General features: G+C 35.1%; 1 protein-coding gene across 1 annotated transcript in view; it reads right to left on the bottom strand.

Moving 5' to 3' along the window:
• Positions 1–1,551: 1,551 nt before the first annotated feature.
• Positions 1,552–27,043, bottom strand: part of LCP2 (lymphocyte cytosolic protein 2) — a 49,453-nt gene continuing 23,961 nt past the window's right edge. Inside the window, exons 4-21 of the mRNA XM_087954180.1 lie at positions 23,779–23,844; positions 21,685–21,710; positions 18,677–18,714; positions 17,647–17,842; positions 17,133–17,239; positions 16,141–16,207; positions 15,687–15,761; positions 13,072–13,094; positions 12,958–12,977; positions 12,755–12,859; positions 10,555–10,589; positions 8,474–8,665; positions 7,206–7,329; positions 5,718–5,758; positions 4,867–4,988; positions 3,373–3,450; positions 2,936–3,091; positions 1,552–2,546 (exon numbers count right to left, since the gene is read on the bottom strand). Of these exons, the coding sequence (XP_087810306.1) occupies positions 2,424–2,546; positions 2,936–3,091; positions 3,373–3,450; positions 4,867–4,988; positions 5,718–5,758; positions 7,206–7,329; positions 8,474–8,665; positions 10,555–10,589; positions 12,755–12,859; positions 12,958–12,977; positions 13,072–13,094; positions 15,687–15,761; positions 16,141–16,207; positions 17,133–17,239; positions 17,647–17,842; positions 18,677–18,714; positions 21,685–21,710; positions 23,779–23,844 (1,594 nt within the window). The 3' untranslated portion in view covers positions 1,552–2,423. The remainder of the gene's footprint in view (positions 2,547–2,935; positions 3,092–3,372; positions 3,451–4,866; positions 4,989–5,717; positions 5,759–7,205; positions 7,330–8,473; positions 8,666–10,554; positions 10,590–12,754; positions 12,860–12,957; positions 12,978–13,071; positions 13,095–15,686; positions 15,762–16,140; positions 16,208–17,132; positions 17,240–17,646; positions 17,843–18,676; positions 18,715–21,684; positions 21,711–23,778; positions 23,845–27,043) is intronic.

The raw sequence follows: 27,043 nt of genomic DNA, 5'->3' as shown, positions 1-27,043 counted from the left end.
TAAGCTTGAGCTATTAAAACATTGATATATAAGCTGGCATCACATAAGAATGTTTTTGGCATTTTCTTACTCTTTTTACCAACATTTTACAAGAAAGCAGTAAGTTTGGATTGCATAAGAGCAGAGAGAAAGAGAGATATTTGTTTTTGTTTTTTTAAATACTTGAGTCCTCTGTTTAAGATAATATTTCTGTGTTGTGTAAAACAGGGGTCCCCAACCACCGGTCCGCAGAACAACTCCTACCGGGCCGCTGGCTTGCTGGGCGCCGCCATCTTTTTTTGATGAAAAAGTGCTTCCGGTGAGCTTTTCCGGGTAGAAAGCTCACTGGAAGCACGTTTTCATCAAAAAAAGATGGCGGCGCCCAGCTGATGCGGGTACCGGGCCGCGGCGCCCAGCTGATGCCGGTACCGGGCCGCGGCATCAAAAAGGTTGGGGATCACTGGTGTAAAAGACCTACCATATATTGTCACAAAATATTTTTTTCAGAACATAAAAGCCATGCCCATTTTCAGATTATGTAAACATGTATACATTTCTTGCTATGTATTTGTTTATTTAGATAAATAATCTAATAAATATTCAATATTGTTTCAATAAGAATTATAAAATATTTTAATTTTTATATTCTTAATTTGGAATTTCATTATTAAAATGACTGTGTATTAAATAAAATTGATGCAACTGTTGACAGGTAAATGTTTCATAATTCTTTTCCTGGGGGAAGAAAAAAGCAAACTACCAGCATATAATCAATTTCATCAAAATGTTTTCTGTTCAGGTGGAAGGGGGCTCATTCATCATTCATTTGAAACATCAGATTACTTCTTGCTTGGGACAATGTGACCAAACCACTGAGGGCTTGCACAAATAGGTCCCCTTCCCTCTTTTACTCCTCTGCTCAGAAATTTTTACTCCTTTTTTTCCCCTTCCAATCATACATAGCTTATTATGAGGTTGATTTTAGTCATGTTTTGTTTAATATAGAAAGCTTCAGACTATGTTCATGCCATAATTAGTTTTAATCACATTTAATAGTGAATTCTTATTTCATTTAAATGAATAAACTGGAGACAAATACCTCCAAACATTGTATCTTAGACAAGAGAAAGTCTGTGGTTCTTTATAATTCCTTATAATTTCCTGACAGTCAATATGCTTTTGTGTGATGTTCAAATGTTCTTATTTTTTTGGATAAGGTAAGAATATACAAGTTTTATACTGCAACAGGGAGATCAAAGATTCCACCACACTTCTACTATCATAAAAAATTAAAATCTTAATATTCTGGCCCTGTTTAAGAAGAATATAATTAATGGTTGTTGACTAACTGGTTTGTTTAAGTCACTAAAATATTTTTTAAACAAATCAACACATTCTACCCAAATGCATCATCTTTGCATTTTGTAAGATACATTATGAAATGTCCACATTAAAAATTTGGTGTCATTTCAACTTCTTTAGTAGTATACAAAAATAAGAATAGTTCTTCCATTTAACTCAGGCACCAGGATATAATATCTTAATAACCAATAAATACAATCCAGACAAATTGCAATGGCAGTTTAATAAAAATATACTTCTTACCATAGTAGGTCAGATTGGCAATTAAAGGTAATGTAGATAACAATAACAACATACTGACAGAGTTGAAGTGACCTTGAGGTCTTCTCCTCTTGCAGGAAACCCTATATGATTGGGTGTAGGGTTTCCTATCCCCAGTTTGAATGATTGGTACAGAAATTAATTTACATTTCATAGTTCCAAGAACAATAAAAAATAAACATATTTATATTATGAGAAATCCTAATATACAATAGGTTTGTTGGAAAGATACAAATGAAGATTTCAAGAGACTCATTTAACAAATATTTAAGTAAAAATGGCCACACACACACAAAAATCCTTTGACTCTTGCTGATCTCAATTAACCAGTGCCATTGTATATGAAACTCAATAAACAAACTCAAACAAAAATAAACAAACTAAGAACAAACATTCGCAGGGATGCTGGGTTTGATAACATCATGAAATATCTGTGAAGCTATTCTTGAATGAATCTGTTACTAAACCTTTATATGAAAAATGTATGTAGAACTATTGTTCAGAAGACTTGAAAAAAATATTCAGTAATAAGACATTCTACAGAGTATATTTTAATCAATGGATATCACACCTATAATTTTTTCAGTGAAAAATGAATGTGCTTAATGGCTTTCATACCAAGGGAAAGTGGGGGGGAGAGATAATAAAATAGCAACCTTCATAGCATAATATGAAAAAACAGATAAATTATTTCAGTTCATCCAACACAAATTGGTAACTCCTCTAATATAAATCTAGAGTTCATTCAACACAGATCAGTTACTCCTCTAACTTGAAAATACAAAGTTGAGCTGGAACTTGATCTTCATGCATTTTCACTTCTAAAAAGTTCCAGCAGCATACGTTAACACGCATTGCTTCTTTGAACATCGGTCTTTTCCATCTATCAACAGAAGGGGCATTCGTTTGAAGTAATCAACAATATCAGTCACCGAGGTGAAGTCCTGTGTGAATTGCAAAATACCTTTCAGTTATTTTTGTGAGAAAAAAAAAAGTTCAAACAACTTCATTTTGCCTACTTTGTAATAAATTCATTTTATAGACTTATTTAGTTTGGGACAGTTGAATGGATCTTTATTTAGTTACTAATATTTTTTATAGAAATATTAGATCAGAAGATATGGAGAGACCTGGCCCATAGAATGGCCAAGATTTGGACATGCTTGAATGGATAACTTCATTTTTATAGATTTGATTCTGCTCAATTAATATATACAGATTTTGTAGAACATCTGAGGGAGGAGCAATTTGACTGACTTTAGAAAGTCTTACATTTAATAAGCCTCCATATTTGGAAAGATTATGGATCTAAGAGAATGATGCCACAGCATACCTCGTTTCCTTTCAAGCTAGTTCCCAAGAAGTAGACCTGAGTCTCTGGTTGATAACGTATCTGGATGTTGTAAACTTTGTTGTGGTAAAGCACCATTAGAACATATGGCTGCTCAACTGATTTTTTGGAGCTGTCTCTTACTAAAAATGAACCATCCTAAAAAAGTAACATATTAAAACATTTTTTAGAAAATATGTCATCACAACAGCTTTATAGATTAAAAATACATAAATAACTGAAATAAGTTATGATTGCATTTTTAAGCATTTACCAATTTTCTTATATACATATGTCCTAGAGTGTCTCAACCTCAACAACTTTTAAGATGTGTAGATTTCAGCTCCCAGAATACCCACCGGCAGGAAACCCACACCTCTTAAATCTGCTGAGGTTGAAAAATACTGATCCATACAGACAATAATCATTGAAATATTTACCTGGTTTATATTTCTAAGTGCAACTTCTGCATCTGACCGCGTGATATCAGCAACATACCACTTCTGATTTTGTTGACCCTGATGATCAGTCAGCCAAATGAAAAAAAGAAATGGAAAAATGTGTTTATTATCATAAACATGGATGTGGAATTTTGAAATGTATTTAGGAAAGCATACCGATCATTTAAAGTCCCAAAAGTATTCAACTGCTGAGACCTGATTTTGCTTATGTTGCTAAATATATATGTTTAATATAAATAAGCAAATTATATTACATCTTCTTGAAAAAGTTTTGTTTATCCTTCATGGCTTTTGGATGCCATTCTAAAATATTTTGCATCTGTATTTACTTAATGTATTTACTTAATAATACTTCTATGCAATTGTCCAAATTCTGTCTTAAGATAGAATTACCAACTTAGTATTAGGAACTTTTCACTATATCCAGAGATATTTCCTTCAACTTCTCTCCTCTCCCTGCTTAATTTTTTTCTTTGCCTTCTTTCTTTATTCATGGCAGAAGCATCTCGATTAAAATAAGGCATGCTGCACAGCATAACATTTAAACTATAAAATGCAAGATTAAAACACATACAGGTTAAACAGATCTTGCCCAGAAACTAGCAACATTAATTGCATCTCACTGCCATGAGATCCTCAGGTGTACAGTAATCAGGACACAAAGGACAGGTATACAAATTTGTTGTTGTCTGCCTGTCATCACAATCACAAAACCTCTTTGTCACGTCCCTAGTCCACAATTAGACAGGATCAAGTCATTCTTAGCTGCGTTAGCGTTTCTCCTTTTCTAATACCAGTGACTCCTTGAGGTTTATCAAATATGTTAGCAAACTACTAAGTTAAAATATTATTAAAATTAACTAAAAATATTAGTTATTTTTTGATTGCTGTAATTTTATACCAGCATGGAATTTGTTATCCCCATTGATGATTTCCTTTCCTTATGTTTTAGTCTCTTCCCCACTCCTCTACCAATGATGGTGTCCTAATTTCATGTGTGCAGGGCATGTTAAGCAAAATGATTAGCTCAATGTGGTTTATTTTTTTCTGGAGTAAACAGCTGGCAAGAACCTATCCACCAATCATGATAGTGAATATGTAAATGGATTGGCATGTGCCTTCAGGAGAGGGCAAGTTTTGACATGTGGTTTAAATGTGGCCCTCTTACAGATCTAGTTCCCTCCTCTGCAGGCCACAGATATTATGAAAAAGCTTCTACTTTATGCAGAGGGGATCATATGACAAGTTTCTTTACAAGTTTTCCTACAAAGCCTCTTTTTATTTTATTTAAATAGTAAAAATAGATACCTTCCTGCTGGTTTTTACTATTGACTTCAACTTGCCTTGACTTCAACTTACCTTAGCTAACATCTTATGTCCATATTGTGCTCCCTTTATTTCACTTGTTTCAGCTGGGTCCGAGATTCTATTGAATAAATCATTTACATGTGCCAGTATTTAACTTTTGTATACCTTATGACTGTGTTCCATTCTTTCATTATCAGCTTTAGGAAATTCTGCATTTGGTTTATTGGGAATTGGTAATGGTGGTCTGCCATCTGCTGGGGTTTTGGAAAAGTTTCTGGACAGATTACCTTTAGAAACATTAAATGTGTTTAGAAATTAAAGATAGTCCACTGAATTCATACTGAGATATAGTTAAGGAATCTATTTTGAGTGAACCAGATGTTCTTCATATTGACACCAAGATTTAGATTAAGGTTGTTTTGCTGTAGCTTAAATCTAGTATACAAACTGTATCACCCAACTTTTAAACACAAATACATTTTTAGCTTACTAGAGATGGGGAAATTTCCCAAATTTTCCATTTGTAAAATCCACCACAAATATTCTCTTTCACTGTAATGTATATACATATGTTATGCCTCTATCTGGTACTCCCCTATCTTTATATATGTAAAATGTCCCCACACACATTTTAACATGTCACCTTAATTGCTCATATATTTAATGCCCATGTTTATTGGCATGTAGAATAGCTACATATATAATTATATCACTAGTTCAAATCTAGAACAAAAGGAAATAAATGAAGTTGTGCCTGATTTGCAAGTATGGGAAACTACAAAAAAGAATAGTGAAAGTTGTTGCGTGAATGTATATTTCTGTTTTTATTTCATTAACTTATTTGTCTTATTCCTTTGTAGTAACACACAGATCACTGATGCTTTATAAATTTGCATTAATACAAATATTTTATGGTTTTCCAACTGATAAGATTTAATGAAATACTAGATTTCAGTATCTGTAGATTATCTCAAAATGCAAGCTCAACATTCATAAAATATTTCTAAAATACATACTTGGCAGAAGACGTGGTGGTAATGATGCACTTGAGGGAAAGCTATAATGAAAACAAAGACTGGTTGATATACACAGATGAATTCTGATACAGTACCCTCTTAATCTCCAACTATATGAACAGTAGTGTTATCAAGAAGTTAAGTTTTGCTGTCCCCCCCCCCTCTTTTTACAATCTTCACTATATGTAAACCAGAAATTATGTTTATTGCTATCCTTTATTCAAGAATTCTTGCAAGCAACTAATATTTACAATATTTTTTATAAAAATGTAGTTTTAGAGTAATCTAAGGCAAATTATAATGCTGATAGTACCTTAAAAGCTTTAGATACATCTCGATCATGTCAGAAAGACAAGAGATGTTTTCATGGAATATACGGTATTTACCATTTCAGTTTTAAGTAATGCACATTCCTTTTATAATAACTGAAATAATTTAGAGCCTTGATCGGTAATCAGTTGGTTAAACTTTTTAAAATTTATCCAATTTCCTAAGGATCTGTGCAAAGCCAGACATAGGATAAAACCTTTCTATTCCAACAACATTGACTGAAATGATCTCAAAAGAAGGAGAATTACCACAATGTTGTGTTCCAAATCCCAACCCCCTTAGAAAGATATCATGATTGATAGTATCAAAAGTCACTGAAAGCTCAAGAAAGACTGTTCTCAGTTGAAATCATCCATAAATGCAATAAATTCTGCTTCAATACTATAACTAAATTCCCAATCCAACTGAAATATGTCCAGATGTATTCTGGTTTCTCTGAAGCTGAATGACTTCCCCTAAAATGGGCAGCTTGAACACAGGACCAAAATTGCCCAATTTCTGGTCCAAAGACTGGGTCCAGCATTGGTTTCTTAAGAAAGGAATGATGATGAACCACTGTTTTCTTAGGCAGAGATGGGATCACCATATTACTCGGGCAGATGGTACTCTTGATTTCCAAAATAAGGGTGTAGCCACTATTTTCAAATTGCTATTTTTCCAGAGTGAAATTTTATAGCGTGAATAAATATTAAAAGTAAATATTAAACTTCCATTGGACACCTTTCAATTGTGCCTTGAAGCTTTTAATACAAGAACTATAGTAGATCTATGGCTAAAACAAGCACCTCGTTCTTTCTATAAAGAACATAGAGGGAAGCTATATTTTCTTTTCCTGTTTCTATTCTATTCTTCTTCTATGTTCTTTATAGAAACAAAGACATAATTGGCAGTCTCAGACCAATGCTAAAACATTTTAATTTGCTTGTTAGTTTTATAAACAAATAATAAATTATTATAGCCTTAGCTATTGGCCTATGGGATTTCCATTGCAGTGGAACATCTTTAGATTAAAAATCTTAAATATATTATTATGAAAGTTTCTTCTTTCAGACTACTTAACTATTAAAATGGATAATATTATTTATATAATTAAATGATGAATAATAATTGCAGCATAAGTTAATTGTGTACTTTGGGTTGACGGTTCATTCAACCAACCTTTCTGTGTGTAGATCAGGCTTCATTTTGGGTGGTAAAGGAATTATATTAGACTTAGTGGTTCTGGAAGGAAAGGTGTTGAAGGGCTGGGGTGATGGCAGTGGAACTGGCCTTTGGAGAATATCTACAGACAAGAGCAAAAACAAACAATTAACAAAAAATATGACTGGCTGTGAAAAAAGCCAATGTCATGCTAAGGGGATTGAAAATAAAAATGCTAACACAGTAACACTCTTATCAAATCTATAGTACATATTCACTTAGAATACTGCTGATGGGCCTGATAGTCTGGTAGTCATCTTTGGCTACTGAGAAGGGCAACCAAAATTATCTGAAGGCTCAAAGACCTCCTTTGAAAGAAAAGGCTACAACATGTGCAACTTTTTAGCTTGGAAAATAGGCAGCCGAGAGAAGACATGAGTTAGGGATATAAAGTCAAACATAGTACGGAAAACATGAATAGGGAGGTTTTGTCATTACCTCAAAACATTTGTCCAAAATCCATACAATAGAGCTTTATTGGACAAGATTTAAAACACACAAAATTAAGTTCTTCACATCATGCACAATTAACTTGTGGAATGAATAACTACAAATATAATAATCACCTTTCTTGAATGGTGTTAAAAGAAATTGGAAAAATGGTTGGATGACAGGCTGATTAGGAGCTGTTGATCTTGGAAGATTCAAGATTATCTCTCACTTAGGGACAGCCTGCTTCCAAATAGAATTTGCAGGGGAGCAATGGTAAAATTGTGGAATATATCCATCTCCTGATATTGAGCACCCTAAAGGTCTCAAGTTTACTATTGTGAAAAACAAAATGCTGAACTAAGCTGGGTTTGGACTCTTTTTACATTCTTATTAATTCATATGAGCTATATTATATGCTGTAGCAAAATAATTATGCAAAGACAGTAAATCCTATTCATGCTTTCCATATGAACATCTACTAAGACTTCTAATAAGTTGGGTCCATATTGTATGGCCAGCATTGGCTCCAAATTTTCTCATAATTTTATAGAAAATGTAGTTTGATAGCATTCTTAGCATATACTATAGCTAGCAATGTTGTAGCATAATCTTGAAAGCGATTCAGTGCAAATTGCTTATTATTTTCCATGGAATTTTTTTTTTGAAACCCTTCTCTAGAACTCTTTTTTTTCCTTGAAAAAATGTTTGGTGTCATTCTTTACTGCTTTTATTTTAAACAGAAAATAGATACACTGGGGATGATAAAAATAAAGTAAACATAAAACGTTACGTACTGTCAGATTCCATCTGAAAGAAATATAAATAAATCAATATTAGTATTGCCAGTTCTTTATTGATTAACTGAATTGGTTTATTCAGAATATCAACATAATCTGTACAAAATTTACAGAAATCAAAATAATGTATCATACGCATATGTATGTGCATATCCATCCATTCATGCATGCATACATATGAGTGACGTACTAGGAATTATCTTAGAAGGGGAAAGAAATATTTTAAAATAGTACCCTATGTTTCTTCCTCCTTCCTTTCTTCTTTCCTTCCGTCCTCCCTCCCTCCCTCTTTCAATAATTGTCATAATAACCAATTTTCCAGAATTGAGACAACATTTTAATAAGGCATCACTTTTGTAATTAAAACTACATACAGAGTTTAGTTTTAGGTCTAGCTTTGTTTTGCTAAAGGTGATTTTTGAAATGTTTTATTTAGGGACTAAGAAAGAATGGATATTTAAGATCAAACTTCTTTTTCAAAACCTTTTGGCATCAAATTGATTGGGGCATCATTGTTTTCAAAAGGAAACTGGAGAATGAACAAACACAGTGACCCAAAGTTATTCTGCCTAGATACTATTTCTGTGGCAATATAAGGGAAGATACTTCCACAGAGACACCAGCTTTGCACCAATATGTTCTGAAGCATTTCTACACTACTTTGTTGCCCATTTCACTGGCCTCTATTTAACTATCATCATTCCTTCCAACTAGCCCGGGTGGAAGCATGAAAAATGGCAGCCAGACAGCCATCTGCTCCCATTCTTATTCTTCGCTTATAGTGGTGGGGGAGAAAATAATACAGGTGTCTCCTATGCAAGATAGCAGCAGTCACCTAGAGGAACTTTCAGGAACTGGAAGAAAATCACCAAGGTGCTATAGAGCCTTGACTGCAGTGTAGAAGGGCAATCGTGAATAGCAGGAAGATAGGAACCCCTGCCAATTGGAACCCATCTGTCTTCAAGCTCTCAGACAAACACCACAAAGCTGTCTTTATAGAACTTCCCTTTTGTAGAGATCCAGGGAGAGGGCCTTGATACAAATACACTATTGAGAAGCTATTGATTAAACATAAAAGGTGGAAGTGTTCCTTAAATCCTGGGATGAGAGATAGTACAGATAGTTCTCGACTTACAACAGTTCATTTAGTGTCCATTCAAAGTTACAACAACACGAAAAAACGATTTATGATTTATGAACGTTTTCAAAGTTGCAACTTTGCAGCATCCCCATGGTTATGTGTTCAGAATTCAGATACTTGGCAACTGGTTCATACTTATGACCGTTGCAGCATCCCAGGGGACATGTGTCACCTTTTGCAACCTTCTGACAAGCCAAGTCAATGGGGAAGTCAGATTCACTTAACAACCAGGTTACTAACTTATCAACTATGGTGATTCACTTAATAACTGTGGCAAGAAATGTTGTGAAGTGGGGCAAAATTCACTTAACAAATGTTTCACTTAACAACAGAAATTTTGGGCTTTATTGTGGTCATAAATTGAGGACTACCTGTATTAAGAGGAATCTCAGGAAAATTCCCCTCTGACTGAAATAGATGAAGGAGGAAAGGAGAAGCACAATCAGACTTGCAAACTGTTAAAGTATCACTCTAGCCTTCCTGGAGAATTTGTTTCCTGATCTGGTCTACTCAGTAATTGCCTTAGTTTGCAATTATATAGGCATTTTCCCCATTGTTGGTGTTGATCTCAGATCAGACTAGCCCTTGCATGTGGAATGACCCTAATGTTTATACCAGCTTAGCCAAACTATTTCTATCATCTTCAAGATGGACACCTTCTTCTCTCTACTGTACGCTATATTTGGCAGCATAGTTTTGGGAGGTTCTGTTTTTAAATCTTCCACTATTTGGGTAGGAAGCATGTATTAAACATATTGTTAAAAAAAACAGATTGTTAAATGTACTGCTACTAATTTATCCATTACATTAACAATATTGTAGTATATTAAGGCAGCAATAAACTAGTTCAAGGATTAGTGAGACTCAAATTAGAAAATGTAAAAAAACGTTGTTAAATGGAGAAAATGCTACAAATGACATTTTCATATAGATATACTTACTTCTGTCTGTCTTTCAAGCATCTGATTGCTCCTAGAAAACAAGTAAAATTACTAATATTTTCTGCAAGTATTATTTAATAAAAAAACTGTTGATCTGTTTTTTTTAAAAAAAATCAAATAAAAAAGAAATACCAAGTAATGGGTTTGCATGATCAGTAATTAAAATGGAATTTTGATTCCAAGTAATTTGCTGTTCTAAACAAGGAAAAGTCATTTTGGGCAAAAGAGTGCCGTAGTTGCTCTTCCCTTAGGAACCTAAACAAGAAAAGTATGAAGTACTTTTAAGTGAAGTATGAAATCTTCACTTAGTACCTTTGATTATGCAACGTATTATACCAAAATCAACCAAAGCAATTATGCTTTAATATGCAGTATGGTTTAATATCGACACTGTGGTTTGCAAATGATGCTTTATAACTTAGTGATGGTAAATTAAATAGAGTATGGTGAAAGAAACCATGCTTTAATATGTCATGCAGACTCCATTTTTGCCAATACATTAGTGTGTATAAAGTAGCTTGTCCTCGACTTACAACAGTTTGTTTAGTGACCATTCAAAGTTACAACAGCACTGAATAAAGTGATGTATGACCATTTTTCTCACTTACGACCGTTACAGCATCTCCATGCTCACATGATCAGAATTCAGATTCTTGGCAATTGATTCATATTTATGACATTTGCAGTGTCCTGGGGTCCTGTGATCACCTTTTAGGACCTTCTGACAAGCAAAGTCAATGGGGAACCTAGATTCACTTAGAAATTGTATTACTAATTTAACAACTGCAGTAACAACCATGTCAAAAGCTGTAAAATGGAGCAAAACTCAACAAATGTCTTACTTAGCAACAGAAATTTGGGGCTCAATTCTGGTCATATATTCTCAATTCTGGTAGTCTCGTCAAGAACTACCTGTGCATTGCAGATAAATCTAAACACTCAAGGACAGGGGTGTCAAACTGGTATCCTGCAGCCTGGATATGTCACATGCAGGCCACATTCACCCTAGCTCCAGGAAGGGAAAACATGTCACAAAACGTCATGTGATGGCAATGTGATGTCACGAGTTTGTCACCCATGCTCGAGATTTAAAGGGAAGCACTGTTTGCAAATACTAGCCATAGAACCTTTGCCCTGTCTCTGTCTGTTCCTCTCTAAACTCAGAGTTTGTCAGTGTATAAGAGTTCATGAATTGGAATAGACATGGTAACAGGTCAGCCAATGGGGACTGTTTGATGACACAGACAGTTCAGAGCCTGGGCATGGCTTAGCTTGACTGAGTTGTATATAAGAGTTGCTTTGTCCTTGCGATATTGCCTCTTTAATATATATAGTGTCTGCGTTTCTGTGCTTCAGTTCATGTGGTTCTGATTGCTTCTGCTTCTTGTCCTTGTACTTGCTACCACATTGAAAGAGCTGCATGGATATTGTATATATGCATCATGTTTTATATTATCATATATAAACAAGTTTCTTCTATAAATGAACCCTGCTGAATTATTACTTGTGTGCTGGTTGGATTGCTGCAAACTCTGACAGAGCTGCCTCAAACTGTGTGATGGATGACATATAAATTTAACACTAATAATAAATCATAAGTTATTTTCCTGAAGTTGTTTTAGTTGTAATAGTGCTTATAACCTAAAGGGGAAATAAGGAAGTTAGAAGCCAAAACAGGTAGTTTTAATTAGCCACTGTCTCATATAGTGACCATTCACAGTTACTTTGGTAATGGAAAAATAATTTTGTGACCAATCCTTGCATTTACCTTAGTAGAGGTAAACATCATAAGCATAGTTATGGTTTCATTTAGCAATCGCTTTGCTTAATGACAGAGTTGCTGGTCTCAATTGTAGACACTAAACAAGGACTACTAGTATTAGGAGGCAGTGCTGATAGTTGAAGGAAACAGTCCAGGAAGGACTGTTCTATGTGAATCATTTATATCATTTATATTCCCATCTTTCAAAGTGAACTACTGACAGTACCTATTTGCATTTCAGTCATGTGACATTCTGCTATTTATGTAAGAGCTTAAAAATCAAAATGTGGCATTCAGAGCATGTTCAAAAGAACATTAGAAGATACTTTGCTAACAACAAGTCCATAGAATTGTTTTTCAGAGATATAGCCCATCAGGACAAAGCACTTCTCTAGACTAATGCTGAATTATTTATGTTTTACAGATATAGTTACTTTGTGAGTGGCGGCATTCTTCTAGAGGAAGGACTATTTTTTTCGAATCTGTCAGTGGGTGGCAGAGGAGGCTTCTGTATCTTTGCCAAGTCTTCTGCCAGAGATCTAAAAGAGAAAGAGAGAGGATTTGGAAGTGAATTTCTTCATACTGTGTTTCTTTGGCTAATTCTGATAGTTTACTTTACAGAAAATTAAACAGTTACCTGAGCTTTGGTGTCAGAGCCTGGAAAGAAAGAAAAGCAAGAGTACATTTAAAAAAACCTGAAAAAACAAGCTAAAATATTGTAGGAATTTACTAGAATGAAGCCATCTCTTACCATTTCAGGAAAAGCTCGTTTGCCTGAATTAAGAAAAAAATGAATGAAAAGAGGGAAGAACAGTTAGTTACTCATCACTGGACTCAGACAACTAGACAGTGCTGCTAAGGTTACATTAACTTTAAAAGAAAGCTGAAGGATATTACCATGTCATTGTGAAGAAAACAAAAATCTAATGCCTTTATCTCTTATAGCAGTGGCCCCCAACCTTTTTTGTGCCACGGCCCGGTACCGGCATCACAAAATGATCCGCGGCCTGGTACCGGCATCAGCACGCATGACAAGGCAAGGCGAGCCAAGCGACCAGCCAGCCAGCCGTCCCCCGCTTCTCCCCGCCACCTTCAACTCCTCCTTTGTACCTTTGTCGATGGGCTTCGCTTCGGGACGGCTTCGGGACGGTCGCTTGGCTCGCCTTGCCTTGGGTGCTGAAAGAATCCTCGCGCCTTAGTTTCGTTCAAAGCCCCCCCTCGATGAAACTAAGGCGCGAGGATTCCTTCAGGACCCAAACGCCGCTTTCCAACCAGGAAAAGCTCACCCGGAAGCACTTTCTCGTCAAACAAGATGGCGGCGCCCAGCAAACTGGCGGCCCGGTAGGAAATGTTCCACGGACCGGTACCGGTCCGCGGCCCGGTGGTTGGGGACCCCTGTCTTATAGAACGTGTTAAAATACAGATAGTTCTCAACTTATGACCACAATTGATCTCAAAATTTATGATGGTAAGTGAGAAATTTGTTAAGTGAGTTTTGCCCCATTTTATGACTTTTTTGCCACATTTGCCACTGCCATTGTTAAATTAGGAACATAGTCATTAAGGGAATTCAGTTTCCCCATTGACTTTGCTTATCGAAAGGTCGCAAAAGGAGATCACACAATCCCCGGGAACACTGCAACCATCATAAGTATGAGTCAATTCCCAAACATCCAAATTTTGATCACGTAACCATGGGGATTCTACAATGGTCATAAATACGAATGAAACTTTTTTCAATGCTGTAACTTTGAATAGTCACTAAATGAACTGTTATAAGTCGAGGACTACCTGCACTCATGTTTTACTTAGCTGTAGAGCACTCCTATCTTGCTCTGTGGACACCTTGCATGTTGCATCCCTAACTAGCCTTAAAAAAAGAAAATCTTAAAGGAATTTCTTGTGGTAAGCAACATTTGAATGGTGGAGTGCCTTGTCTCCTGTGCTTAGGACATGAAATCAAGATAACACAGGGGTCCAGCATTGAGAATGAAACCATCAGTGTAGTTTGTTGTTTCTGCAACCCTTGACAGCCCTGTTCACACTTCATTTCTTTGTGAACGGGCTGTCACCCTGCACAATAACTCTGTAGAAATGTTTCCCATCATAATTACAGTGATAACAATGTAGGCATAAATAAATCTGCAATTTGCCCAGTCTGAGACAAATACATTATCTTAACACAAGTCATAGTTGCAAATTTGCAGTAACTTGACTTCATTTCTAAATGTAAAGAAAATTGAGATTGCAGATTGAAATATTCTCTTTCTGGAATGCCAAAGAAATCATAGTGCCCTTTAAGAAACTACTTTGCTGTTAAAGTCCATTAAATATGCCTTAAGCATGGTGGTGTTTCTTGTTCTTTCATTTGATAGATCAATCAATTAAACTCTTCCGTGTTGATAACAAAATTACAGAGTCTCATTAAAATGTTCTTGCAAAGACATAACACTTTTTATCTTCAGCTTTATACACCCGCCCTAAATTTGTTTTCTGACCTTGATCCAATTTTTATCTGGTTTGAATCATGCACTATAAAAATCTCTGATATTTCTAACAATCTTCCTGTAGACTCATCAGAATTATACCTCAGTTGAAACAAATCTCTTGCTATTGCCATTGTGTTCAATGTCCACTGTGCTCTTCTGAAGCTATACGTTTCATCTCACTCCTATTCTATTGTCTAATCATCTGCACCATATATTTATCCAGCGCCCTCTCTTTTTCAGGCAATTAACAAATCTGACCCTGAACAAAGGCCAGAATTAAAAAATGATGGTTATGAATACATCAGGGGTGGGATTCAAATTTCTTAACAACTGGTTCTGTAGGCCTGGCCTAATTTGTGGGTGTGGCTTGGTGGTCATGTGACTGGCTGGGCATGGCTTGTATGTAAATATTATAAATATTTATATAAATATTAAATTTTTTATTTAAAAAGACCAACTTTTACCCCAAATCAGGCAAAGCAGAGCAGACAGATTGAATTGCTCACAGAACAACAGATTCATTCAGAGATCTATCTTTCTGCATTCTGCTACTTGAGTCTGCACTGAAAAATACAATCTTTAGTCCTAAGGAAAGTTCAGCTCTACTTTTAGATTAGCTAGAAAGCAAGAAATCCAATGATTTCCTGCTTTCTAGCTAATCTAAATCTCCCGGCACAGCAGAACAGCTGATGGTTGGGGGGGGGGAGGTAAAATAGCAACTTAGCAGGCAAGTTTGTCAGGTAAGGAATGAGTGGGCAGGGAGGGAAGGGGCAAGGCCAGTCAGTTTGCCGGTTCTCTGAACTGCACAGAATCATAACAACTGGTTCTATAGAACTGGTCCAACTGGGTAGAATTCACCCCCAGAATACATGCTTACCAGCTCCAAGACTTTCTCTCTCAAAGGTTGGCCCAGGTCGATCCATTGGTGGTTTTTTGCTTCGATCGACTGGTGCTGGAATGAAACACAAAAAAGCACATTGGATCAGTTAGTGTACTAGTATTTCTGTGCACTATTTCCACAACTGAAAGTCATCTTACTTATTTTTAGAATTCTAATAACAACTTCCTTTGAAAAATTGGTTAAACTTAAAGAATAGCTTTAGCTGTCTGGGTGGAATAGCACAATTCTGGGTGCTATGGGTGTCCTCTTATTTCTTCATAAATCAAATAAATAAAACAAAAACTCTTTACAAAATAAAATTAATTTAAAAATTCAACATGCTATCATTTTAAAAAAATCAAATTCAAATTAGAATTGTGGAAATACTGGGAAGGCAGGAGAAATATTTTATGTTTTAATAGTTGAAATGCAAGAAAGAAAGCACACTCACGTTTAAAGAGATTTGTACTTTTGTCTCTGTAACTGTCATTATTGCTTGAAGGAGAACTGAAAGGTGTCTGCCAAAACAGATTAACATAAACAAATAAATGAATATGAGCGCATTCAACAATATGGTACCTAACTTGATTTTAATTTGCTGAAATAATTTTAAGTGCCCTCCAGAGATGCCAACAAAGTATCAGAATGAGCAAGTAATATACACTTATCTTCTACCTTCTACAATTATCTTGTATGTCTAGATGCATACTGAAGTAGGTTAAACTATAAAGAAAAATTCTTATTTAAGTTAAAATTGAGTCCTGTGGACTTCCTGTATATGCTTACTTAGGGATTTTGACAATAACATATAAAATATTTGCCTTTGGCGCAGTGGTGGTGTGCGACCAGTTTGGCCAAACCAGTAGTAAAAATCAGCCTACAATCATCTGAGAGGAAAAAGAAGAGAAAAGTGTAGGATCGTCCCTCCCATCCCTCCCTGCGCTTTTCTCTTCTTTATCCTCTCAGCTGATTGGTGCTGCAGGCCTCAACTGCTGTGGGGAAAGCTGTGCGCGTGCATTAGATGTGCATGTGTTAGATGTGCGTGCACACATGCATAATCATTGAACCAGTAGTGGAACAGGTAGGATCCCACTGCTGCTTTGGCTTCTTCCACACTTTTTTACATCCCCACCTATGCTATGGCCTAGCTAGTTTCTCATCCAAATATTAGCCTTTTATTGTTTTGTTTTTCAAGATTAACCAAAATTGGGTTTATTTATACTTTAGAATACTTTTAGCGGAGAATGCTTCAACTCTGAGATGCAGAGTATCTAAAGCATACTCAAAGCAAACAATTCAAGACACTTTGATTGAATGTTGTGAGGAAGATTATACAGACATGCATATATTGCTATACAGCATTTCCTCGTGCCACTGAAGTAGGAAGCTTTCATCCTTCAAATAAATATGAAAATAAGCTATTTGAACTTCAAAGAAACATACCCCATGGACTCTGCTTCGAGATCCTCCTGGAATGGGGCTGTGGGCAGGCCTCTGTGGGGGAACAGGAGGCTGGAGAGATGTTTTACCCCTCTCTGTTGCAGGTCTGTCTAACAAAGGCAAGAACATTTACAGAATATATTTAGCTCTTTTTGTTGTGTGAGCTAGGTTTTCTTTTTTAAAACATATTTCTACATTGCCACAATAAACATGGTTCTTAGTGGCCTCCATAGAGGAAAAATATAAAAAAAATCATCCAATATTATTATTTTTTTATATATATATATATATTTAGGGTGGCTTTTCAGAAACCATCAATAAATTCCATAATGCAGCTTGACAGAGCATGTAAAGATTTTAAAGAATAAATTTGAAAGAATTATTTTAAGGAATCAGAAAATTGTTGCTATTATTATTCAATGGGAAAAATTCTCCAAATCTCTTCTGAGACACTCTACATCTCCCCTCGCAATTATTTGAATAATGAGCTGCTTCAAATCAGATTAAAAATATTTACCTATGTAGTCTGAAATGGCTGGAATTGGTTTGTGAGGAAATATAGCATTGCGGAGAATGTCCTCATTGTTTGATGGAGGAGGTTCATAATCTGCATCATTTTCATCCTCAAACCCATCTTGATCATTGGGTGTTTCATAATCAACACCATCTCCAGTCTGATCTTCATCTGGGCTTTCATAATCATCACTTTCGTCCTGTCAGAACAGATGTGTCCTTTTGCCAAAACAATCTATCATTTTAAGATTACCTTTCAGGGTACAGAATGAATTCTATCACAAGCCACAACCAAGAGTAACATTTAATAACAAACATGTGCACATACTCCAGAAGCTAATGATTTTATTTATAGTGATTACTCTGATAAGAAAAGCTAGCAATGTAGTCCTTAATTTTCAAAATTATACTAGCTGCTGTGGCACTACATATTTTTTTTAAAAAAATATGATATTTATATACTTCTGTCTCCCCAATGACTGATTTGAAAGGCATCCTTCATTTAGCTTTTTGGGCTTTTTAAAACAAAATAATGTTCTTCAAAAAACAGGATTTATAATTTTAATTTATATGACCATTATGATGGATAACTCTATGGCTTTCATGCAGAACTCAGAATGGCTTACGAAGATTAAAAACAATATCACAATATACACATTGTGACATTTTAATAGTAGCTTCAACCTCAAACTGTTAGCAAAGTAAAAGTGTAGTGGCAGTCTTATCATGTTTGCTATAATTCAATTTCTTTCAAATATATCTATTGTGGTTATTTAAAACCAAGATTTAAGTGCACAATCTATGTCTATCTAGAGCTTCATCAATATTTACCACTGAGAAACCATCATCATTTTCAGAGCTACAGAAATGGGTAAATTTTTCTATTTATGCAGAGTAATCATCCTAAATTAATTTGTAAATTAAATTAAATTAAATTAAATTAATATACATTTTAAGTTAACCAACTTTATTTTTTGGCTAGGGGTTCTTTAAAACAAATATAACTCTTGCCTCAAATCCCAAAATATACTTACGAAGGAGGACCAGCCATCACCCTCCTCTGGTTTATATTCTGTGGAAAAACAGTAAAAATAAAATATTTCTTAATACACAGAAGAATATAAATATCAAAGTTTGGAATGGTTCTAGTTAACTGTTAATGCATAGTTAGCAGAGCTTGGTAGAGAAACCAGAACTAATAAAGCTCAGGTATATATTATCTGATAAGTCATGATAATCCATCCATAATGTTATTTGTCTCAGTTGAATATTTGAATGTACTCTACTGAAAATGATAGAATGTGAATTTTCAAGAGACCTGTTTTGACATTTCATGTACCAGGCTATGGCCATTTTTCCCATCAATGACTTACAGCATCTTTTGGTTTCACCTTGTCATTCTTAAGTCAATGTTAAGGTTTCTCTGTTACATCAGCACAATCATGATTAGATAATACTAAAGATGTTTTAAGTCACTAGCTGAGATCCTGCTTATACTGTATTGTGGACATTGTGTGATGAAAATGTATATCCGAATCAACTGAAGCAGAAATAAGACCAAAAAGAGGATCCTAAGAAATAATGAAATAATATAGCCTCAGTTAATTAAAAAGAAGAATTTCACAATTCACACAGCAGGAAGTAAATAAGAAGTATTTATTTTCTAGGATGGCAAAAATCTTTTGAGACAGTAGTTCCTGTTTTGACTTAACTCTGTTAGCACAATTATCTATGATTTGTCAGTTCAAAAATGAGTATTATTTTTATGTGTTTCCTACTTAATTATGATCATGGCACTCTTACTACATCTCTTGAGAAAACATATAAATTAAGAGCATGGCTTCAGAAGAACTCCCTATCTTGCATTAAAAAACAAAAACAGACCATACTATCTCCAACTCAATTGCATTGCCAGGAACAAAGTTCCAGAAGGAAGTGTCACTTGAGTGAATGGGTTAGTGTTAATGAAGTGGAGAACACAATTGTATGTATCAGGCTATATAGCCTGCACCCCATCATTAGTCTGTTCTCGTTGGGTGTGAGTGGGAGACAAAAACAAAGATTGAAATGCTTATTTGTTTATTGTCTGTACATGGGACACAGAGAGTGCCATCTTGTCTTTTACCTCAGGCAGGAAAATGTCTTGCTTTGTTTGTAAGCTGTACTTCGATCTCCTGATGTTCTTGCCTCCCATCTTGTTAGAATGTTTTAGTTAATCCTCAAATATTCTTTAAAATATTATACATCCACTTTTTTATTTTGGCAGAGAAAATACAGGCAAAAAAATTCCTATTTTTTACCCTCCAAATTTCCAGTGAAAATCCATATCCTGCCTCTGTTATGTCTGTTCTGCATCACCACTGAATAGTATTGTCTTGACTTATGAACGTCTTATGACTGTACGGTACAGGCATGGTTATTTTTTTCTCTTCTGTTTTACTGCTCTTCCTTTCAGCATGGTATCAGCCAGTCAGGAAGATAATCATGAATCATGATAATCACTGAGGCAGGAATATGGTTAGTCTCTCATCAGGATTATGCTTGGCTTTTCTACATCTTGAGATGTTTGAAGATGTTTGAGATATGTGAAACACACAGGAAATCCCCAGAAAGACCCAGATAGGAAAAAGACAAATCCTGCTCAGTGTGTAACTTTTAAGGAGAACTAAAATTAATTAGGCAACTATTTCCATTACTGTCCCAGGACTGGGGAAAACAATTGAAATGGATTGATATAGGGGAAATGACAAATAAGTCATGAAAATCCAGTTTACTGTCCTTCATCATTTTCTGGACACACAATGAGGAAAAATAGAACTATTGCATCTTCAATTAACATACATTTCAGAATATTATTAAAGTAGAGAAGGGCTAAAGAGATTCCCCTCTCTCTTTAAATAAAATAATGGATGTCTGTTCTGTTCTCATATATCTAGCTGGAATCCTGGAGAGCAGTTGTCGGCATAAATAGAAAGGTGATGAGTTCAGAGGAACTTGTTGAACAAAATACTAATGAAAAGGGTAAACACTGAGAGAAAGGCTTAAAGCTACTTAACAGGAAGGGAATATGTAATATTTCTCCCCAGTTCAGAGACTAACTTCTTATCATATTACCTATTGTACATCTAATTTGCAAAGCATAACAGATTTTAAACAGCTTGATGCTATTGTTGAATTATATTCTAATTTTATGTTCTTACTGATATAGCTAAACATGACTTAAAATTGTCTCACTGGTTTAGAGGGAGGAATTTTAGAGCAGAATCATGTGATTAAGGGAGAAAGTTGACACTAAGTGAAAACAGAGCCTATGATTAATTAGTATCGAAACAATATATGATACTAAGCCTCTTAGATAGTTTTGTTTTGATTCTGGGTAACTATAGTTTCAAAAGATCAAATAACAAATGCAGCACTATGTTGTGACTTCCACCCCTTCTGAATGTGTACTGTGGCATCACATTCAAGTATGAAAGGAGTAGAGTTTGCATTGCAATGATGCAATGCTGTTTTCATCTTTTTTGAATGAAAGCCTTCAATCCTGGGCCTGCCAATATAAATGAATACAAGAGAGTCTGAACCATGAGCAAGAGGCAAGTTTTGTAAACAGTCCTGCTTTATTTATCTGTTCAATTTGTGTGGCTTTGGTGGAAGCCCAAACTATGAATGGGTTTACAATTACAAAACAGGAATCCAGTTCTTTCTGTTAGTATGGCATCAAACGAGAAGTAGGAAAAATGTTTCTACACTTGTGCTAAATTTTATTTAATGCTTCCGCTCTTCAATTTTAATTGTTTTAAAAGCCATTGTTATACACTATATCAAACTGTTGGCTCCAAGGTAAATTGATTTCATTTATTTCTCTTAGAAATAATTTAAATTAAACATCATTTTTAACATTTCGCATTGATTTCTGTAACATTGAAGTGTAACGAACATAGCCCAAAGCCACACCATTGAGTAGGAATATTTTTTAAAAAATGGTTACCAGCATGAAGTCTGAATATTGGTGCACAGTGAATAGGCAAACAAATATTTTTACCTGTATGTTCAGGAGATTTCTGTGTTCTGTAAAAATAAAAGAGGAAATAAGCAAATTAGTGTTTTAGGTGATGACAATGATAAGAAACTTGGGTTATGTGTGGTAGAATCTCCAGCTAAACTGCAGGGTGTAGGCATTCCTGAAGCCTTGTCTGGACATTCCCAAGGGAATGCGCTCAATCTGATGACAATATGGTTATTGCCTAACAATAAAGTTTCTGCTTGAGACAATTCATGAGCAGTTCTGTTTGCTTGTGCCTGACAGGTAAATTCAAATGTCCTGATTGCTTACCATTTGTGGAGGACATGAATATGTGACATTGTCTCCAGTCCAGCCCTGGCCAAAGGGCAGTTCCATCTCTCTTTCCTTACATCAAAAATGGTACTTTTTCCAGCTTTTGCCAGCACAACCCATTCTAAACAATCCTAGATAGTGTGTGCCTTTGCAGATACATCTTCTCACATCCAGTCAGCTGTACAAGTTTTGCTATGTGCAGATATATTGTTCAAATATTTCTGCAGTTTCTGTCTCTTCTCAGACTAAGTATTCAGATGCTTTTAAGAAAACACTGTCACAAGCTGAGCTTTTTTAAAAGTTTTTTTTGCTCCCTTCTTAGTACAAACCGTTGGAGTCAGCTGTGAAGTTAATGAGACTAAAAGCCTGAGGCACTGAAATTAATGACACTTCTTCTCAACACTAGAGTCAGAATGGAGTTGCTGAAAATGGAGGGCCATATTATTTCTGCCTTAAGTTCTTTGCCCTTGAAAGAAGATCTACTAATTAGCAATAAAATATATGACATAACACTACTAGATTGAGAAACTCCCTAACACTTCATTTCACTCCTTGGGTGCTGTTTGCAGAGACCAAAAATACTCAGAAGCATTCTGAGTGTTGCATTACATTTTGCTAAGAAGCACATGTCACTGACTTTGAATGCCTACTTCCTGCCTCAGTAGGAAAAAGAATCTAAGCCCTTGTGGTAAAATAAATTCACAGATTAAAATAGTTCATAAGTAAGCCTTCTCAATTACAACTACATAGTGTGAGACCTGCCCGGGTCAGATTCCTTAAGAAAGAAAGACCCTCAAATCTACTTGGTTGAAGTGAAAGTTACTGACTGCAGTAAAGTTGCTGACTTCAGTTAAAGTTGCTGACTTCAATTTTACTGAAAGTTGCTGACTGCAGTAAAGTTTAGCTAGAACTAAGGCTCCCATGCAAAAGATTTTGTATTTCCCCCCCTCAATCCAGCCCTTCCCCTTTACCAGTTTGGCCAATGAAGAGCTTAATCGGTGTTGTGAGAATCACTTGGATGTTAGGAGCAATTCACATTCCATTCCCAGGCCGCTCAGGCATTGTGGCCTTGAAGATTGGCACAAACTGGTTTTGTGCATCTCTGATCTTCCTCACTATGTCAGTTCCCCCTCCCTACTCCTCACCATTCCCCAATACATGTTTATTGCCCATTTGTCCACCCCCACACCTCCAGCTTTTGATGGCAAGATTCCAGCTAGGCACCAGGCCAAAATGGTAGAAATTAGATTGGAAAGCAAGGTTCTCCCTAATGAGGATGAAGAAGGTATCACGTTTCTGTTTTTTGGAGCTGGTTTTTGAATCTGCTGATGAATCTGTCAGTGAATCTGAAAATATTAAAGCCTTTCAGAGAGACTTTCAGATTAACTTATTCAGGATGCTAACCAAGAATGAAACTCCTGGTAATTTCTCTCTATAAGCAATAGTTGTACAACTGAAGTGGGTGACTAAATCCAGCATCTATTCAAGATAATGTAAGTGTCAAGTCACACACACATTAACATAATAATTCCTGCTGGTGTTTAATAAAATGAGTTCTGTTGCAATATGTTAATGCCACTCATATTGAGTTTAAAAATTAAATCTCTTGATCCATGCTGGTTTTGGGCTTTCTTGGATGTGGTTTGGCAATTAATACTGTATCAAGCGGACACAGCTGAAAGCAGTTCCATTCATCCTAACAGCTGGATTTGCATCCTCTTCTGCCCTCTAATGGCAGCAAGTAACTGGAAAGTTTTTATTTACTATGGCTACAACAGAAATACACTAAACTCTTCCTACCTTTTTGGAAAGATGCTTCTTTTTTCTTCATGTCGGTTTATTTCCTGACTTAGTTTGCTCAGAATGCTGAGATGAGAAAAGAAACAAAGAACTATTAATAAAACAATCATTATATTAAACTGGATGTAGTATGTTAAATTTGGTTTAACATACTATATTCAGTATTGTTTTAAATGGGAGAAAGTTCATTGTGCTCAACCTCAGCTGGATTTATTCCATTGTTTTTAAATACAATAAACACAAGTTCCATGTAATCAAAGAACTTTTAGTGGTATTTATGTTGGAGTACAAAATAATGTATTGATAGCATTAGAGGCAAGAATTGATTTCACAAGAGAAGAGGTTATAGTCTTTCTTTGAAGACTAATGCAAATTAAAATATAGGTACTCTTTGCTTAGCAACTGCCTTATTCAATGACCATTCCGAGTTATGATGTTGCTGAAAAATAACTTTACCACCAATGCCCACATTCATGATCCTTGCAGCCTACTTCAATCATATGATTCCCGTAAGTCAGTACACATTGTCCTTTATTAGACTTTTTTCCCCCTTTTTTCATTCTTGCAGAGAGAACAAATTGAAGAGGAAGGGATTACAAGAGAGTAAACAGGCACATATATACATCAAAAGCAATGTGGTGGAACTTATGCTTATATATAACAGTCGGGTATTTCATTGTATATAATATATTACATGCCTAATGAGTTCAGTGTGTCTATTAGGATATAACTATGATATAATAGGGTAGGACCAAAAGGAGTTGTGAAGGAACTAACAGGCAGAGTCCTTTTTCCCATGAGTAATTGCTATAAGATGCCGCTAATACATTACATAATACAAATATTAGCAGGGAACAGTGGTATTTATCCAATATAAACTGTTTATACATTTAAATGTTTCAACTATGATGAATTTAGATAAGTTAAACCTTAAGGCAAAAAACATTTATGTCAGCATTAATATGGGTTCTAAAATGTTAATAAGGATGCTCAAATAATACACCTAAGCTGAGTGTTGATGTACAACTGCAAAATGAATGAAACAATTTAAAATATTAAAAAAAGATTTATAACTGAGAGTTTAATACTTAATACTAAAGTTTTCACTGTGTGTTTGTGTGTGTGTGTGTGTATAACATATAGTATGTGTGTGTGTGTATATATGTGTGTGTGTGTGTGTGTGTGTGTGTCTGTATAACATATCCCTCTGTTAATGCAATCCTAAATTGCATTAACAGAGGGATACAATCAAGATCAAGTGAGGTACTAATATCACTCTATAAAGCCTTAGTAAGACCACACCTAGAGTTTGGCCACCACATTATAAAAAAGATGTTGGGACTCTAGAAAAGTACAGAGAAGAGCAACCAGGATGATTAAGGGACTGGAGACTAAGTCATATGAAGAACGGTTACAGGAACTGGGCTTGGCTAGTCTAGTGAAGAGAAGGACCAGGGGAGACATGATAGCAGACTTCCAATATTTGAGGGGCTGCCACAGAGAGGAAGGAGTCAAGCTATTTTCTAAAGCACCTGTAGGCCAGACAAGGAATAATGGATGGAAACTGAACAAGGAGAGATTTAACCTGGAAACAAGGAGAAACTTTCTGACAGTGAGAACAATCTACCAATGGAAGAGCTTGCCCTCAGAAGTTGTGGGAGCATCATCACTTGAAACTTTCAAGAAGAGATTGGACTGCCATTTGTCAGAAATGGTGTAGGGTCTCCCACTTGGGCGGGGGGGTTGGACTAGATGACCTAGAAGGTCCCTTCCAACTTTGATTATGTTATCTGTTAGTAAGAATCTATATTTTTATGCCAATATGGAAAAGTAGATAATTTTTCATTTGTTGATTTCCCCTTCTTTTTACTACAAGCAACATTCAGTATTTACAAAAACATTTAGACTCCTTTAGAAAGCTTATTGTATGTGTTTGTATTTGCTGCATAATGTATGAAATCCATTATTGCCTGAATTTGGTTAAACTACTCTTACAAATTTTTGCGGTTTAGTTATGCCATTGCTGCATGTTCTCCTAGTTTAAATTCACAGATAAAATGTCTGTTGTATCTTTCTTCAATATCCAACTAAGTTCATTCTCACAGCTGTACATGTATATCTCAATATTAGATATTAAATTTGAAATGAAATCATATTTTAACTAGATATTTCAGAATGCTTTAACAGGAAACATATTACTGAGATAACAATTTTTGTTTCCTTGCAACTTGTTTTTGGATTTTAACTTTTTGACTCCTTGTAGACATACTTGTGCTTTGTTTTCCCCAGGAAGGTATTTGGATTAGAAGTTTTTAACTGTCACTGCCCAACAATATCCTGCAAAATCTAGCCTCATAAATGTCCGTGAATCATATTTGATGCAATAATTTTCCAAAGGGCTCGCTGTTGATTTTTCTTTGAAAAATTAACCAGGTTTCTGGGGAGGATTGCAAACTAATATTTATTTTTGGATATGATCTTGGCTTGTAAAGAGAGTAACAAGCAAGGATCTATAGTTGGAATTAGATGGTAAGTTTTCAATCTTCAGTAAATTAAATGTTGTCAAATAAAAAGAGGGAAAGGTAGCCACAGTTTAAAGGTCAACCTTCTACCTTCTCAATAACTCACTCTTATATTATATCTACTGTATATGTGAAACTGAGCTTTTAGAAGTTTCTTTTCCTGTCCATTAAACTAATTACTATTTATATTACTATACTGTAATATACTATACTGTCACCTTAAAAAAAAAACCTCTCAGATTTTGAGTTAATGTTATTTTTGCATAGGAAGAAGGTTAGTCAAAATACATGCATTAAGTAATCTTTTAAATTAAATTAAAATTATTTTTATAAAGAAGGAACTGGTAAGACTAAATTTCTCTTTCAGTGTTTTCTTTTTCTTTTAGCTTATTGATGGTTTATAAAGTGGTCATAAATGCAGAACTATAGAAGTGCAATTGAATCGTGACAGGTCAAGAGATTATTGTTTATAAGCTTGTGAATTCTTAAGGTTCCTCTTTCTGATATGTTTATTTTTAGAAGCCTGATGATGGCAGATGAGATTCTGCCGAAACATTGCTACAACTTTAAAAGCACAACTATAATGACGTGGGAAAATACCCGAACAAAGCTGAATACCATATATATACATATACATATACATATACATATACATATACATATACATATACATATACATATACATATACATACATACATACATACATACATACATACATACATACATACATATATATATATAT

Source organism: Notechis scutatus, chromosome 2 (genome assembly GCF_049901735.1).
Source record: "Notechis scutatus isolate UNSWTSFEM ecotype Mainland chromosome 2, rNotScu1.2, whole genome shotgun sequence".
NCBI lineage: Eukaryota > Metazoa > Chordata > Lepidosauria > Squamata > Elapidae > Notechis > Notechis scutatus.
Note: the sequence above shows the minus strand (reverse complement) of the source record. Positions and strands in the feature narration are given on the sequence as shown.